An 18,075-nucleotide genomic window follows, 5' to 3' on the forward strand; every position below is an offset into this window, starting at 1 on the left:
AGGTCAAAACACAATACAACCTTATAGTCCGCTTCGTGAGCCTCTCCGGGGCCCGAGAAAAAAATGGAAGCAGCTGACCTTCACTGTGAATGAGCATACATTCTTACTTTGCAACATTCTGTGTAAAGCCATTTGTAGAAGTTGGTTTTTGCACGCCATGTTTGTATATTGTTTGTGTGATATTAAAAAAAGTTTGTTTAAGGGACGTTATGGTTCTAAGTACAGCCGAAAGACCACTGAAAATCGCAAGTTATGGTAAGCTATGAAAAATAACTCGCGCCACCACCGTGCACTGCTAAGACTAACACCCAGGACATCAAAGATGACATCGCAAATGTCATTGATGAAATCACTGATGACATCACATGTGTATGTACTTTTCATGGAATTTGTGTACTAGGGATTTTTATTATAATGTTGCGAAAAAAGTGTCAAGGATATTGCAATAAATATCATACCGTTATTAGTGCTTTGAACGATGCATTGATATAAATAGCATTGTATTATGGGATTCTATCTAGTATACTGAGCTACTAATGGAGAAACATAGCATTGTGTGCAGAGTACAAGATGAAAGTATAATATTTGTAATGTTAATATGTTGAATAATGAAATGATAATTGTCCTGAAATGTTCGAAAATTCACAAAATGGTGGTGTTCTGAGGAAGTTATTCGTATTGTGTGATTGCTTAGCTGTATGCAATGAGGGAATGGCACAGAGAGTAAAGTGGACGCCGTCCGCGGACACCGCGGCTGTTCGTGGACAGGGCATGCTACATCCTGGTTTTTCCAGGAAATCCAACATGGAAAGAAGACTGTACGGATCAGCCAATCAGATGTCGAGGTTGTGGATTTGTGTTGAAAGAGACTGTGTGTGTGGAGATGTCAGAAGTAGAGAAAGTCAGGGTGTTGGTGCTTGGAGATATGTTTGTGTATGGTTTACAACAGTATGCTCAATGCAGGCATGTTGCAAAGAACTTTGATGTGAAAGGAGTGGAGGTGGTGTGGAGCACTGTGCCTGATTGCAATGTACAGGGAATTGTACAAGTTTGTGAGGATATGGCCACAATGAACAGTCCGCATGTGGTAGTTTTGCACTATGGTGCTTTCCATTTGGGCAACGTCAGTGCCCCTACTTTGTTGGCTGATTTGGAACGCTTGGTTCAAGCCGTAATGAAGATCCTTCCAAATGCGAAAGTAATTTTTTCTGGATTACTACCTAGGTCAATATGGGACAATAGTTCAGTTTTTTGTCCTCAGCAAAACATTGCTAGGTGTGTCATCAACCGAGGCATGTGTGCCTCCATGCTTAGAGCTGGTATGTTCTTTTGTAATAATGAGAATATTGATGCCAGCAATGCTGTTAATTTTAAAGAAGATGGCATTTCTTTATCTTTTACGGGAAATGCCTTTCTATTTTGGAATGTAAGGGTTGCTTTGGAGAAGGTTATGTGAAGATTTTAGGAGTAAAGTAAGAAAAAAAAACAAGAAAAAAATACAAAATAACAGGTGTCTGTCAAGCATCTGTAAAGTCTGTAAAAAAAAAAACGGCTCTTTTCAGAGCCAACTTCAAAGGGGAAATGGGGCACACTATTTAAATTTACATTCACCACGCTCAGATTTTCGATATGTCCTCGGACATGGCGGTAGTCCGCGGACATGAAAATCACTACGAGGGGGTTAGTATGTTCTATGTTACATGTATATGAAGTCCGGGATATTATGGATAAGTTGTGCTACTAAAAACCTATGAAATTCAGTAAAAAAACTTTGTTAAAGGGACGTTATGGTTACATTGCGCTACTAAAAACCTATGAAATTCAGTGAAAAAACTGTGTTAAAGGGACGTTATGGTTCAAAGTAAAACCGAAAAACCCCTGAAACTCGGCAGTTATGGTAACATAAGCAACCATAACTCGCGCCACCGTGCACTGCTAACACTAACACCCAGGACATCAAAGATGACATCACAAATGTCATTGATGGCATCACTGATCACATCACATGTCTGGCACTCCCTTTTTTCCCTTTACTGACATATCTAAGCCACATAGTTTTCTTCAGTAACTGTCAGGAAGTAAAAATTGAAAAGGTACTATATTTGTAGACTTAGGGTCAAGTCACATCATATGAAACATATACATAGCTGAAGACACAGGCTTCAAAGAGAGCAATCCTTTCTGTGCATGAAGATAATCATTAGGGTTATCAACACTTTCTCATAGTTTTATTTTTATTACTCTACCTTCCCTGTATATGCTCATATTTTTATACATTATACTCACTCTCCTTTCCTTTGGGTGCAGTCACATCATGTGATACACATACATATGGTAAGTAGCAGCTTTGAAACAGAGCAATAGTTTCTCTGCATAAAGACAATCAGTTAGGTTATGAACTCTTTCTGCTACTACTTCTGCTTTTTGTTTACTTCACTGTCCCTGTATATACTCATATTTGTATGTGTTGTTGTCTCTTTGTGTTTTGTCTGTAATAATTCTGTATTAAGTGGGTTTTATTATCTACTTATTACATGTTTCACAGTACGCAAAACTCTAATAAGAAAGCAGTTATCATTTCAGTATTCAACATGGCAAGATTATGAATATGGCACCTTCATCATGTATGCTGCACACACTGCCTATGTTTCTGCATGAGTAGCTTAGTATACTGGATAGAACTTCATAATAGAATGCTATTTATATCAATGCATTGCTTAATGCACTAATTAGCTCATGATATTTATCCCAATGATCCTTGACAGTTTTTGGTCAGCATTATAAGAATCCCTTGTACAGAGTTTTTATGAAAAGTAAATGCACATGTGATGTCATCAGTGATGTCATCAATGCCGTCATGTCCTGGGTGTTAGTGTTAGCAGTGCACGGTGGCGCGAGTTATGGTTGCTTATGTTACCATAACTGCCGAATTTCAGGGGTTTTTCGGTTTTACTTTGAACCATAACGTCCCTTTAACAAAGTTTTTTCACTGAATTTCATAGGTTTTTAGTAGCACAACTTAACCATAACGTCCCTTTAACAAAGTTTTTTTACTGAATTTCATAGGTTTTTAGTAGCACAACTTAAACTACTTCCTGCCCTGGTGACGACTATCCCACAAACATTTTCAAAGAATCGACTGACTTGCTAGTACCCTGGATCACCAAGTTGATAAACCTATCTTTTGACGAAGGTGTAGTACCAGATGTGCTAAAATCAGCTTGGATAACACCCTTGCTGAAAAAAGAAAATTTAGACCCCACCAACAAGGATAATTATAGGCCAATAACCAACGTGCCTTTTATACTGAAGATAATGGACAAACTAGCCTACAAACAACTCCAAGCTCATGTTGAAGAACACAAGATCCTCGGCACTCGACAGTCAGTATATAGGGCTCGGCATGGTACTGAAACAGCCATGCTCGACCTTAAGTCCACACTGGCGAACATTGCTGACAAGAATCAAGCCGCACTACTGATGCTTCTTGACCTCTCCGCAGCCTTTGATCTGGTAGATCACAGCTTACTAGTGACAAGGCTCGGAGAGGTCACAAATTGTTACTCAATGGCATCTAACTGGATCGCCTCCTTTCTGGGCCCTCGCATGGTTAGGGTTTGTGTAGGGAGTCACCACTCCACTCCTGTCTCTCAAACCTGTGGTGTCCCACAGGCCTCCTGCCTGTCTCCACTGCTTTTTAATTTGTAAATTTGCCCTCTCCTGGACCTCTTAAACAAACTTGGTGTTCAGTATACCAACTAAGCAGATGACACACAGGTGGTCCTACAGCTTAGTGGTCAGTACAGAAATGATGTTGAGGCCATCAATAACATCTACAAAGCCATCCAGGATTGGATGGCTTGTAACTCTCTAGCCTTAAACAAAAATAAAACTGAACTAATGATAGTATCCTCCAAGAACACCCGGAGCAAACTAGATACTGATTACTCCAACTTCCTTATTGCAGGAAACATCATCACAGTCCAGAGGAAGGTAAAAACTCTAGGAGTTGTCTCAGACGATGAATTATCCATGAAGCTGCATGTCTCTTACATCAGGTCTTGCTGCGGACTGATCAATAAGCAAATCAATTACATCCGTCCATTTCTAACAGCCGAAAACTGTGCTCTTCTATCCACGGCGTTGATAAACTCCAGACTGGACTATTGCAATAGCCTATTGTCTGGTACTACTGCCGCAAATATACAGTCCTTACAAGTGGCCCAGAACTATCACTAAATCTCGTCGCTCCCATATCTCCATCTTCAGGAAGAAGCTTCATTGGCTACCATTCAAACATCGCATTCCACATAAAATGCTCACTACGACAAATACATGCCTCTCTTTCAGCAGTCCCATCTACTTGTCTGAACGCATTAACATCAAGAGCAATGGAAGAAATCTTCGTTCATCCTCTGCCACAGTCCGTGCATCCCCCAGATTTAAGACCGCAAAATTTGGAGCCACCACACTTGACGTCCAGGGCCCTCTACTCTGGAATGCACGCCAGCAGGGCTACGACAAATCAAAAATGACCTCCTATTTAAAAAAGCCATAAAACCTATCTTTTTAACATGGAGTAATCCTTATGACCCCTTTCTGATCCTGCTTGCTCTCTCTTGTTGTCCTGTCTATGTCTGTGATTTTTGTGCGCCCTGAGGCCTACGTGCATGCGGCGTGTTATAAGAATTAAAAAAAAAAAAAGGTGCATCCTTTCAGGGTCTATTCTAGTAAGTGGTCTATCCTGGGGAACCATACCCTTTTTCCTTAGTAGGCATTTCCTTGATACTTTCCCCCGATGTCTCTCATGAGCCAGGGTTATCACTCGTTGATGAAGTGTGGAAGGAATGACTGTCTTGTACACTAGTAGTGTTTGTATGGCATGTGCTCGCCTCCCCCAGCCGTCTCACGTGTTTCCACGTCCCAATTTGAGGCAGGTGATGATTATGTTCACTGTTGGGTCTTCTGCTGTACATTGTCGTCCATTGATAATCGCAGTGGACACACATTATGTGTGACGTAATTGATGTATTGGCCTGCTACCAACACCTTTATTTTTTAGGAGGGCTGTGGATGTCGTGATAAGAAATCTGCAGGATTCACAGACTTATGCATGATGTTGAATTTGTAGTCTTGCAAACGCAGACCCCAATGCACTATGCATGGAGGCATGTGCGCCAGTGGATAGTCTTCAGGGCTTCATAGTCCATTATTATGTTGAATGATTTCCCAAACATAAATAAATAAAAATGCTCACAAACCCACGCTACGGCTAAGCTCTCTTTTTATACCAATGAGTAGCTTTCTCCGTGTGGCTCCTGCTCGCATGTGAAAACAATCTGTCTCAGTATGTCGACTTAGAGTATCGGGCCAAGATGGCCCCAGTCCCATGAGGCTGGCATCCACTGTGATTTACATGTTGAGATCTCGGTCAAAATATGACATGCAGGTAGCAGACGCCATGTTGTGTCACGTCTTGGAGGTCACAAGACCATACAAATTCCTTTTCTTTTTTCGGACGGTGATGTCATGGAGCACTACAGACACAAAGTCATAGAGATAATGTGTACAGTAGCTTGCAAGGCCTAGAAAAGACCTCAACTGGGCGATGTTGAGTGGTTGAGGCACTTCCATCAGAGCCTTGGTTTTGTCAGGATCAGGCTCAATGACTTTCGATGAATATATATGGCCAAAGAATTTGAGAGTCGATTTGTTAAAATCTCATTTATCTCAATAGAGGGTGAGGTTTCCATTTTCAAGAGCCTTGCAGATGTGGAAGTGCATGGCATTGTTTGTCTTGTGACATGCAAAGACAAGCATATTGCCGCTATAATTTAGAAAATTTGGTGTATGGTGGATTACCTTATGTATTTCCTCTTAGAATATCTCGATACTATTCCAGAATTAAGCTGCTTTTATCGAAATAAGCCTATGTGTGTAATGCGTGTAGTAATGTAGCTGGAATCTTCACTGATTTCCACTTGATGGTAACCTCTATTAAAGTCTAGTCTTGAAAATACTGAGGCTTTGTTTAGGAGGTGCATCTTGTTTTCTCTCTCTCTGGTGACTGCATGGTTCAGTATTCTCATGTCTATACACAGGCTGTAAAGACTGGAGGGGGCTGTCTGTACTTCCGCTCTCTATATGGTAGAGGAGAGGCACAGAGGACCCCAGCCAAGATTCTCTATTATTGGTAACATAGTCAAGCAATCAAGGCCTAGCTTCTCAGGAGGTGATGCAGGCTGGTTCTTAAGTACAGTGTAGTCCCCGAACCCCCACAAAGGAATGTCTGCACACTGTATTACTGAAAACACAGTCTTTATATAATTAATATTCAAAGCTATGTACACGATCACAATAATGCACTTTGTACTCGGAAATCAACAATGATAAATATATAGAATTCAAAAGTGGTACCACCAATGTTATCAAATCTCATTAAAGTGCATCAACTGTACGGTTAAAATGTCACACAGATCAATAACAAGGACACCAACAATAGAAAATGGTTCTTACAATAGGCAGAATACTGGCCCCTACCACTAGGCACAGTTCTGTGTGGAGATCCCCCCACCTGGAGAACCTGTAAAATAAGATATATAGCACAAGCCCAGTCCGTATATTGTTCAATAGTCTCATTCCCTCCTATAATGTTTTTATCCCCCCCATGTACCTGGTGGAGTTGAGTTCTTCGAAGAGGCGTCGACAGATCCTTCTTGAGTGACCCCCTTTAAAGCAGGAATCACGGATCGTCGAGAGGCGTTGAGGAAGGCGAACTGGGCGTTCGGCGTTGGGGAATCGACGACCGTTCTTGAATGCCCTCCCTTTAAAGCAGGAGTCACGGGTCATCGAACGTCCGACGGTGAACAGGGTAGAACGGCGTCGATGAGGCGGCAGCTTCAATCCGAGCGGTGCTTGTCGACGACGGAGCGTTGGCATCCTGCAAGGAAGAGGCATGCGGGGCACCTCGGTGACGATAGTTCTGGACCACAAAGATTGTAAAGAACTGTGGCCCAGCAAGGGAGTCGAGTCATCGAAGTCTTTGTGGTCGTGAGGTGGCGGGAAACCCACCAGCGGATTCTCCTCGGCGCGTTGGTCATCCTCGACTTTCTCTGCCGGGATAAAGTGGTCGACGGTGCGGACAAGGGAGTGCTTCGATTCAAATGTTCTTAGGCAAAGGAGGGGGCGGCTCTGGTCATCGGCGGCACAACGTCAAGTGGTCCCAACGGCTGGGCAACACAACTTCGACGGGCCTCCAGAGGTTACACAAACCTGCGAATCCTGGTCGACGGCAATGGACTTCGACGGCGGCGAAGTCCGGGTGCTTCACTTCGGTCTCCTCGGCGGTCCCTGTCTCTGGTCGACAGCCTTTCGAGGGTCTGGCATCCACGGAGCTTCGGCGAAGGTTTAGCGGTGCTCGATGGTCCCTCGGAGCACGGGAAGAGGGCGCCTTACCAGGTCCTCTCTCGGATCAGTCTTCGACGGATTCGGCAGCTTTCAGATCGGTCAAAGCAAATGCAACAGCAAGTCTTCTTCTTCCAGCGGGGCATCGAGGATCTGCAGTTCCAGTTACTCTTAAAGTGTAGACACAGCTTCTGAACGCTTCTGAACGCTTCTGAACAATTTCCAGTGGTGAGAGGTCCCTAAATATACTATTCTGTCTCTCATCACACTGCTGGGTCACTCTCAGCAGCCAATCATACAGAGGGCATTCATGCAGTCGGTCAGCCAATCAGGCACACAGTGCATTCAGGCCATCCTCCTCCCTCTCAGACACTCGCAACAAGGAATGTGGATTGGGACAAGTACCCAGCCATTCAACACTACACACTGCATTCAGGCCAGTTTCGGGCAGGGCTGTCTCAGTCTTTGTCTCTCATGCCAGAAACCAGACAACCACAACAAGAAGTGCATATTGGTCACACACTCCATTCACCCAGGTCCCACCCACAGGAGGTACCCACAACATACAGTCACTGGGAAGGCTCCAGCTAGTCTGGCCTGGCCTTCACAACAACACCATATATGGCACTTCCACCCAACAGCCAATCAGGGGGAAGGGACAGAGTCAGGGCTTCCCAGGATTTTGGGAAAACAAGGTAACAGGCAATAGAAAGCAAGAGGCCACAGGGGCCATCTTGTTTCCTATCAGGAATCAACTGATTCCAATGGCAGGGCCTGGGTATCCCAAAATGGAGGACACCCAGAGCACCTGTCAAATTCAGCATGGGGCTGCCACCAGGTGCCCAAAAACATACACTAGGGGCACAGGGTTGTACCACCACCCATGGGTGCCGTAAGGGTATCCCACGGGTCTGTTCACCAAACCAAAAGAGAGAGAGCTGCACCGCCAGGAGTCCCACATGAACTCCTGCACAGAAAATATGACAGAACACACGATAAAAAGGCAGTAAAGGACGAGGATACAGAGGCTCTGTCCCTCCGATGCATTTCCAGCATCACACAGGCTTTTGTGATTTTTTTTATCTTTCTTGAGTCTTCTTCTTCCAGCGGGGCATCGAGGATCTGCAGTTCCAGTTACTCTTAAAGTGTAGACACAGCTTTTGAACGCTTCTGAACGCTTCTGAACAATTTCCAGTGGTGAGAGGTCCCTAAATATACTATTCTGTCTCTCATCACACTGCTGGGTCACTCTCAGCAGCCAATCATACAGAGGGCATTCATGCAGTCACTGTGGGTGACACCCATGGAGTGGGGCCTTTTGCAGGTTCTGGGATGTCTGTCTTGAAGAGGGAGTGTAGGTATTTTTCTACTTGCTCTTGGCTATTAAAAAGAATACCCTTGTAATGCTGTGCCACTGGTGTTATGTTCGGATCAATGTGTAGCTTGACTTGACGTCCTTTCAATTTTCTAATTCCTCTGAATAGTGATGGGAACATGTTTTATTATTTTGCCAGACATAGGTATATACTTATTCGCCATTAGTTAGTATAGCACGTGTATAACACGTGTATAAGACCCGTTGGGTCGCTGATTTGAACCCCAATATTAATGTATTAGTATTTTATCAGATTGTTCTTTGTATGAACACTTGGCTGTGTACGTACATTTACAATGCACCAGTTCTTCAGAGCCATACGCATACAGGCCTACCTGGGCTCTTAATTTTAGGGCTCTAGGTAATTTCTTTAATTCTTCTTCAAACATGATGTCTATGGCAGCACCGGTGTCATTTAGTAACTGGTGTGTGTGTTTGTTTATATTCAGTCGTAGGATGGGGCTATGTTCTATTGCCGTTGGGTTCACAGTTCTCTCCTCTCCTGTCTTAATGCTGACAGGGTGGTAGTTCTCAGATGATGTATTCTCCTTTCTGGTTTGTGTCATCGATTAGGAGATATCGAGCGTCTGCTTTGTGTTTGTTTCTCTGGATGAGGGTATCTCCCGATTTCTGTCGATCTTCTGACCCTCTTCAGCTTGTGCTTAGGGGCATTGTTACTGAAAACGTTGCTGTCTGGAGCATAAGTAGAGTTGGTTCTTGGTGTTTGAAAGACTGAACGGAAGTGGTTTTCCCTTCCGCATGCAGAACACTCCCGTCCAAGAGCAGCGCAGACCCCTTCATGTGGGAAATCATAGCCACATCTGTAACAAAGTAATTTGATGCATTTCTCTGGCATTTGCTTTGAGACTATTTGATGTACAATCGTCAGCAGGTGTGGCGCAATATTAGGTCTCTCCATTGAAGTGACTTGCCTATAAATGTTCATGTTAGCCTGGGCCATTGTGAGAATTTCAGGTAATGTATATGGTTTTAGTAGAAGATTTTTCTTGAGTGATTCATTCCCTGCAATTATTTGTGACTTGATAGCTTCCTCATTGCAGCATATGTTGACATCTCAATGCTTCACACGTGTGCAAAGTCGGGTTATGGAGCAGCCCATCTTTGCCCATTTTCGTTGAGTGATAGTTGAGTGATAGTGTGGAACATGTGGCATTCGTAGACTACATTTTTTGTGAATTAGGAAATTATCATTCAGTTTCTGCTTTAGATCCGGGTAAGTGGGTAAGGGTCCTCTGGTATTTCGTACGCTATATCTCTCACTTCTGTGGTCAAGGTTTGGAGGCCTCGAAATCACGCATCCAGCTGTTACCCAGAACTGGAGTGTGATCACACACTAGGGTGTTTGTATAATAAGAGGGAGCTTGTTTCTTGGCTTAGTAACTTTTCCTCCTCCTCTCTAGGGTTTTTGGATATGCGGGCATGGTAGTGTATGCTGTTGCGTCCACCCCCCCCTCAGGCAACCAGTCATACCTCCTCTGGTGCACTGCATCTGTAGGGGCACAAGGAGATGGGTGTGTCCGAGCAGAGGAGCACTCGGTTGGGCGCCTTTTATGCACAAGGTGGTCACAAAGAAGTGCAACCCTAGGAACGGGCCCTGAAGACATCCTCCTCTGCAATTTCACATGTTGCTGATAGACCAGTCAATAGGACTTTGCAAAGTACATATCCCAATGGTTCTTTTTCTTAATATGTGTGTAAATCGCCCAGTCTATCCATCCCACCATAGAAGGCTTGATAGACCCATTGGAAATCATCCAGTCCATCCATCCCACCATGGAAGGCTTGTTAGACCCATTGGAAATCATCCAGTCCATCCATCCAACCATGGAAGGCTTATTAGACCCATTGGAAATCTTCCAGTCTATCCATCCCGCCATGGAAGGCTTGTTAGACCCATTGGAAATCTTCCAGTCTCTCCATCCCACCATGGAAGGCTTGTTAGACCCATTAGAAATCTTCCAGTCTATCCATCCCACCATGGAAGGCTTGTTAGACCCATTGGAAATCTTCCAGTCTATCCAACCCGCCATGGAAGGCTTGTTAAACCCATTGGAAATCTTCCAGTCTAACCATCCCACCATGGACGGCTTGTTAGACCCATTAGAAATCTTCCAGTCTATCCATCCCACCATGGAAGGCTTGTTAGACCCATTAGAAATCTTCCAGTCTATCCATCCCACCATGGAAGGCTTATTAGACCCATTGGAAATCTTCCAGTCTATCCATCCCACCATGGAAGTCTTGTTAGACCCATTGGAAATCTTCCAGTCCATCCATCCAACCCATTGGAAATCTTCCAGTCTTGCCATCCGTCCATGGAAGTCTTGTTAGACCCATTGGAAATCTTCCAGTCTATCCATCCCACCATGGAAGGCTTGTGAGACCCATTGGAAATTTTTCCTGTCTATCCATCCCGCCATGGAAGGCTTATTAGACCCATTGGATTTCTTCCAGTCTATCATCCCGCCATGGAAGTCTTGTTAGACCCATTGGGAATCTTCCACTCTATCCATCACACCATGGAAGGCTTGTTAGACCATTGGAAATATACCAGTCTATCCATCCCACCATGGAAGGCTTGTTAGATCCATTGTAAATCTTCCAGTCTTGCCATCCCACCATGGAAGGCTTGTTAGACCCATTGGATATCTTCCAGTCTATCCATCCCACCATTGAAGCCTTGTTAGACCCATTGGAAATATACCAGTCTATCCATCCCACCATGGAAGGCTTGTTAGATCCATTGTAAATCTTCCAGTCTTGCCATCCCACCATGGAAGGCTTGTTAGACCCATTGGAAATCTTCCAGTCTATCCATCCCACCATGGAAGGCTTATTAGACTCATTGGAAATCTTCCAGTCTTGCCATCCGTCCATGGAAGTCTTGTTAGACCCATTGGAACTCTTCCAGTCTATCCATCCCTCCATGGAAGGCTTGTTAGACCCATTGGGAATCTTTCAGTCCATCCATCCCACCATGGAAGGCTTGTTAGACCCATTGGAAATCTTCCAGTCTATCCATCCCACCATGGAAGGCTTGTTAGACCCATTGGGAATCTTCCAGTCTCTCCATCCCACCATGGAAGGCTTGTTAGACCCATTTGGGAATCTTCCAGTCTATCCATCCCGCCATGGAAGGCTTGCTAGACCCATTGGAAATCTTCCATTCTATCCATCCCACCATGGAAGTCTTGTTAGACCCATTGGGAATCTTCCAGTCTATCCATCCCACCATGGAAGGCTTGTTAGACCCATTGGGAATCTTCCAGTTTATCCATCCCGCCATCGAAGTCTTGCTAGACCCATTGGAAATCTTCCATTCTATCCATCCCACCATGGAAGGCTTGTTAGACCCATTGGGAATCTTCCAGTCTATCCATCCCACCATGGAAGGCTTATTAGACCCATTGGGAATCTTCCAGTCTATCCATCCCGCCATCAAAGGCTTGCTAGACCCATTGGGTTGTGCACCCCTGTCCTGTGGGGCCTCCTGGTAGGGCCCTCTCTCTGACATTGAATGCAAAGCTCCTTTGAGTGAATACACGTTTCCCAACACCCACCTGCAAATTCATTATAGGAAATACATATATTGTGATATGCATTGTAAGTCTGATCCTGTGCCCTAACTGTCCGCCGCACTGTGCCAGTCCTGCTGGCAGTCACCCTTGTACCTCATATGGAGCTCAGAAACGAGGCATAATTAGCATATGCAATGACATCACAGAAAGTTAAATCACACCAAGGTTGGACCTGCTAGCAACCTCACATGATCATTAACCCCAATGACATGAAATATGCCCACTGGAGAGGAGCAGTGTCTAGGGCTGTTATCAAGGTGTGTTTTGTACCTGAACGGCCACAGGTGAGGAGCAGAAAGTGTCCTCGCTGGTGTTGCTGGCTGGACCGGGGCACAGGTTCTGGCTGGGTACCCGCCGGCCATAGAATGCTGACAGGACGCTGATGGAGGTCTTGTGGGGGCACGTGATCCCCAGCTGCCCCCCGTCGCAGCCGTTAGCAGTGTGATTCTTCAGCACCTTCTGCAGGTAATCTAGGGAGTCAAACATGCAGAGTTAGTATGGCCACCTTTCAACTTACATGTGACCGGCTAATTAGGTCTCGACGGACTCGTAATGGACTCTAACAGCCATCTTTGCCTCTGTTAGACTTGCTGAACATGTAAATGACTCTCACCTCCCAATACCAGCCTTTCACAGTCCACTGACATGTCCCTGACTTTGTCCTGACTCCGCCCCAGCCCTGCTGCTTTTTATAGGATTACTTCCCATATGACTGACTAGTCTCCAACCATCGTGGCCTCTCAGTGACTTGATGAATATCCAACCCTGGACTACCAGCCTGACAAGTGACTGACTTTGCCCATGAACTATCAGCCGTATAAATGGCCCCTGCCCCCAAACTCCCCTGATTTGAGACACACTGACTCTGCTCCAGCCCATCTGTTATCTGCAGGATTACTTGACATGTGACAATGAGTCCCCAAACACCCTGGCCTCTGAGTGAGTTGAGCATATGACTGACTCTCACCCTGGAGAGTCAAGCCATGCAGAGGCTCACATCACCTGAAATGGCACTGATTATTCCCCAGCCTCATTGACCTGTCACTGATTTCACTAAAATGTGAATGGCTCTGCCCGAGCCTTCAAACCTGTCAGTTCTCCATGGTCCTGCCTTCCTGTGAATCTGGAAAATAACCAGTAATCTGGCTCCCTTTCCAGTTTACACATTACTGTTAATAATAATAATAATAATAATAATAATAATAATAATAATAACAATAATAATACTATTACTTGTTGTGAATTGGAACACAGGACAAAAAGTGATCAACCACAAAATGATCTAACTGAGCCCAAACCCTCAATGCCTACATTATTCTCACTTTAGATGCAGTTAAAGAGACTCTATTCACACCAGTGAACAGTGTAAATCTCCATGTTGGCCACTTGAAGACATTCTTAGGATGAACGGCATCTCAGAAAACCACGAAGAATTGGTAAAGGCAGTTGTTTTCGACTGGCATAGCTCTGGTGCAGCCTCCAATGCTGCTAACATGCCATGATATACCATCCTGTGCCATGTACAGCCTTCAAAAGCCCGGATAATGCTTTAATATGCTTGGTGTGGTCACCATATGCAATGAGATACCATCCTGTGCCATGTGCAGCCTTCAAAAGCCTGGATGATGTCTTCATATGCCTGGTGTGGTCACCATATGCCATGATATACCATCCTGTGCCATGCACAGCCAAAAAAAGCCTGGATGATGCCTTCATATGCCTGGTGTGGTCACCACATATCATGATATACCATCCTGTGCAATATGCAGCCTTCAAAAGCCCGGATGATGCCTTTGTATGCCTGGTCTGGTCACCATATGCCAGGGCTAGCCTATTTTCAGCAAGAGCATACTCGAGGAAGGGAAATAAAGAACCACATTCAGAACTTGAAAATACCCAAAACAGGTCCTTGACCCCCACAGGCCAAGTAACAGAAGTAAGTTACTCAGCCCAGGAGTTCTCAGCTCGACCTAGTCTATTCTAGAGTATCAGCATGGTTTCTGTAATCGAGAACCCCTTTCATTTCAAAATATGGGGAGCATAATTAGAGACATTGATTGCATATTTCACCTGCTTAATCCATTTGCTTAACATTATTGATTCATGCATCTACTCAACACCTACCAACAGTTTGCAGTAATATTAAAGTGTGTTGTGGGGTGCATTCACAGGCCCCAAACTGAAGGTCTCTTTTACATGAAAAGTAGGATTCTTCAACACTGACACGAAAACCGGCTTTGCATATGTGGCTGTAAATGAAAACTAAAGGGCATTGTGAAAAAGGCCTACCTGTCATTGCCCAAGGAAAAGCAGCATTTTAATTCACAAAGGAAGGGGAATTCAAAGTTCCCTTTGACATAAAAAACAGGATTTGTAAACACTGACACAAAAACGGCTTTGCATGTGGGTTTGCAATTTAAATGTGAAAAATGTACCCCAGCCAACATAAAAATGTCAGGGAAAAAGACATGGTGCATGTTGAAAAAAAGTAATGTATATTATGTTACGCATGCAAAATACCAGCAGACATTTGAAAAGAAAAGCCACTTGTTTTCATGAAAAAGTTTCTGTAGGCCAGAGACAAACCCTTTTGCTGGCTGTGGGACACATGTCACAAATAACTGTCCCACTGGAAGGCTGGTTTTTACATCCTCCAGCTATTTTACAACTGCAATTATATGTGGCCCCTGGAAGGTGTGGAAACCAATTGTCCTTTAGACTTGTCTCTGCAGGACAATTTCCCTTTGTCTGGAGTATGACCAGAATGTAGACGTGAGGTGTGTAGATGGGGGAGCTGTGAAGACAATTCAATTAAGGGAGGCTGAAACTCCAACTTCCAAAAGCAAGCAACCAACTTCAAAGAGAGTCATAAAAACTCTGGCCAAATGGCTGGATGAAGCAGAATTGCCATTTATGAACATGCAGATGTACAATTAATTTAAAAGGACTATTATAATTTAGGCCCTTTATCCAGCAACCATGAATTGGATTTTTTTAATTGTATGTGTCATATTTTATGCAATTTCCAGGCAATATAAAATTCAATCACTTGTGACTCAGGGAACTATAATGGCGATCTAAAATGGGATTTGGGCTGATTGGAAAATGTTCCAAATCTGAGAGTTGGTGAATAGGTGTATTGTAAAATTAGGAATATGGGGAATGAATGGCATTTTTCTAATGATTGTACATTCTGTGAAAACGGTAGTAAATTGCCACACGGCCGTGCAAAATGGTGCGATCCTGGTCGTATTCTTATTTAATTCCCCATAATCAGCTGAATCACTATATATATATATATATATATATATATATATATATATATATATATATATATATATATATATATATATATATATATATATTACATGGCCACGTTAGTGGCCATATAGTTATGGTTAAGTTGCTGTTTCCATAGGAAGAGCACTTTTTGGGTGGCTTATAACTTCGCTCTCCCTGGACGGATCCTCACCAAACTTTGCAAAAAAAGTATTTGGGTCACTCTGAATTTTTTTGCAAAGGTTGGTGAGGATTCGTCCAGGGGGGGAAAAGTTATAGGGGGGTCCCAAAACTTTTTTTTTTCCCATAGACTGAATGGGAAAAAAAATTTGCTCGCGCCTACAGCCCAAACCGCTGGATGGATTTCCACCAAATTTGGACCAGGAGCAGCGGCTTGGTCCCGAAAGCGTGCTTTTGCAAATGTGGTGAAAATCCGTCCAGTAGTTTTTTTTAAAATGACCAAAAAGTAGGTAAACAAAAATTAGTGATATCTGTGTTTGGTTCGCGGACACACTTCCCTGTTCGCTCCGCGGACAGTGTCCTGATTGGCCAATCGTCTTGCGTGATGTTCGCGGACATGCAAAATGTTCGCTGATTGGACGGCGTGGAGCGTGAAGCGCGTCAGATTTTTCGGTAGCGCCCGCCATCTTGGATTCGCGGACGTGCCCGGACAGCGCGGTGAAACTTTGTTCAAAATGTGTATTTTGTAAAGTGTGTTGGTGTGTAGGAGTGTTTGGGGAGGGTGGGAGTGTATGAGATAGGATGAAAGTTGTGTTTTTTATGTGTTAGACGTTCTTTTTGTGTTCAATTTGTTTGCAGACATCACAGGTGTTCTGAAATGTTCTAAATAAACTGACTGGGGGGTGTTCTAAGGACTCAATATGTGTCCTTTTTGTTCGCAAGCAAAGTGAAACTGTTCTAAGAACACTCCCGGTGTCCGGGGAGTGTTCGTAGGGGGTGTCCTGAGGACGCTGTCCATATTGTTCTCTGTCAAGTTGAATGTGTTCTAAGAACACCCGCGGTGTCCTGAAATGTTTGCAAATAAACAAAATGGGGGTGTTCTGAAGACGTTTTTGAGAACACTCCCGGTGTCCTGAAATGTTCGTAGGGGGTGTCCTGAGGACGCTGTCCGTATTGTTCTCTGTCAAGTTGAATGTGTTCTAAGAACACCCGCGGTGTCCTGAAATGTTCGCAAATAAACAAAATGGGGGTGCTCTGAAGACGTTTTTGAGAACACTCCCGGTGTCCTGAAATGTTCGTAGGGGGTGTCCTGAGGACGCTGTCCGTATTGTTCTCTGTCAAGTTGAATGTGTTCTAAGAACACCCGCGGTGTCCTGAAATGTTCGCAAATAAACAAAATGGAGGTGTTCTGAAGACGCTTCTAAGAACACTCGCGGTGTCCGTGGAGTGTTCGTAGGGGGTGTCCTGAGGACGCTGTCCGTATTGTTCTCTGTCAAGTTGAATGTGTCCTAAGAACACTCGCGGAGTCCTGAAATGTTCGCAAATAAACAAGATGGTGGTGTTCTGAAGACGCTTCTAAGAACACTCCCGGTGTCCTGGAATGTTCGTAGGGGGTGTCCTGAGGACGCTGTCCGTATTGTTCTCTGTCAAGTTGAATGTGTTCTAAGAACACCCGCGGTGTCCTGAAATGTTCGCAAGTAAACAAAATGGGGGTGTTCTGAAGATGCTTCTAAGAACACTCGCGGTGTCTGGGGAGTGTTCGTAGGGGGTGTCCTGAGGACGCTGTCCATATTGTTCTCTGTCAAGTTGAATGTGTCCTAAGAACACTCGCGGTGTCCTGAAATGTTCGCAAATAAACAAAATGGGGGTGTTCTGAAGACGCTTCTAAGAACACTCACGGTGTCTGGGGAGTGTTCGTAGGGGGTGTCCTGAGGACGCTGTCCGTATTGTTCTCTGTCAAGTTGAATGTGTCCTAAGAACACTCGCGGTGTCCTGAAATGTTCGCAAATAAACAAGATGGTGGTGTTCTGAAGACGCTTCTAAGAACACTCGCGGTGTCTGGGGAGTGTTCGTAGGGGGTGTCCTGAGGACGCTGTCTGTATTGTTCTCTGTCAAGTTGAATGTGTCCTAAGAACACTCGCGGTGTCCTGAAATGTTCACAAATAAACAAGATGGTGGTGTTCTGAAGAAGCTTCTAAGAACACTCCCGGTGTCCTGGAATGTTCGTAGGGGGTGCCCTGAGGACGCTGTCCGTATTGTTCTCTGTCAAGTTGAATGTGTCCTAAGAACACTCGCGGTGTCCTGGAATGTTCGCAAATAAACAAGATGGTGGTGTTCTGAAGACGCGTCTAAGAACACTTGCGGTGTCTGGGGAGTGTTTGTAGGGGGTGTCCTGAGGACACTGTCCGTATTGTTCTCTGTCAAGTTGAATGTGTTCTAAGAACACCCGCGGTGTCC

General features: G+C 44.4%; 1 protein-coding gene across 2 annotated transcripts in view; it reads right to left on the reverse strand.

The window, feature by feature from the left end:
* LOC138570276 (protein eva-1 homolog C-like) overlaps nucleotides 1-18,075 on the reverse strand; it is a 501,916-nt gene that overhangs the window by 345,699 nt on the left and 138,142 nt on the right. For both annotated transcript variants that reach the window (XM_069649046.1, XM_069649045.1), the window contains exon 2: nucleotides 12,649-12,848. In XM_069649046.1, coding sequence (XP_069505147.1) covers nucleotides 12,649-12,848 — 200 coding nt within the window. The remainder of the gene's footprint in view (nucleotides 1-12,648; nucleotides 12,849-18,075) is intronic.

The sequence above is a fragment of the Ambystoma mexicanum genome, chromosome 2q (assembly GCF_040938575.1).
Source record: "Ambystoma mexicanum isolate Mex_15411 chromosome 2q, UKY_AmexF1_1, whole genome shotgun sequence".
NCBI lineage: Eukaryota > Metazoa > Chordata > Amphibia > Caudata > Ambystomatidae > Ambystoma > Ambystoma mexicanum.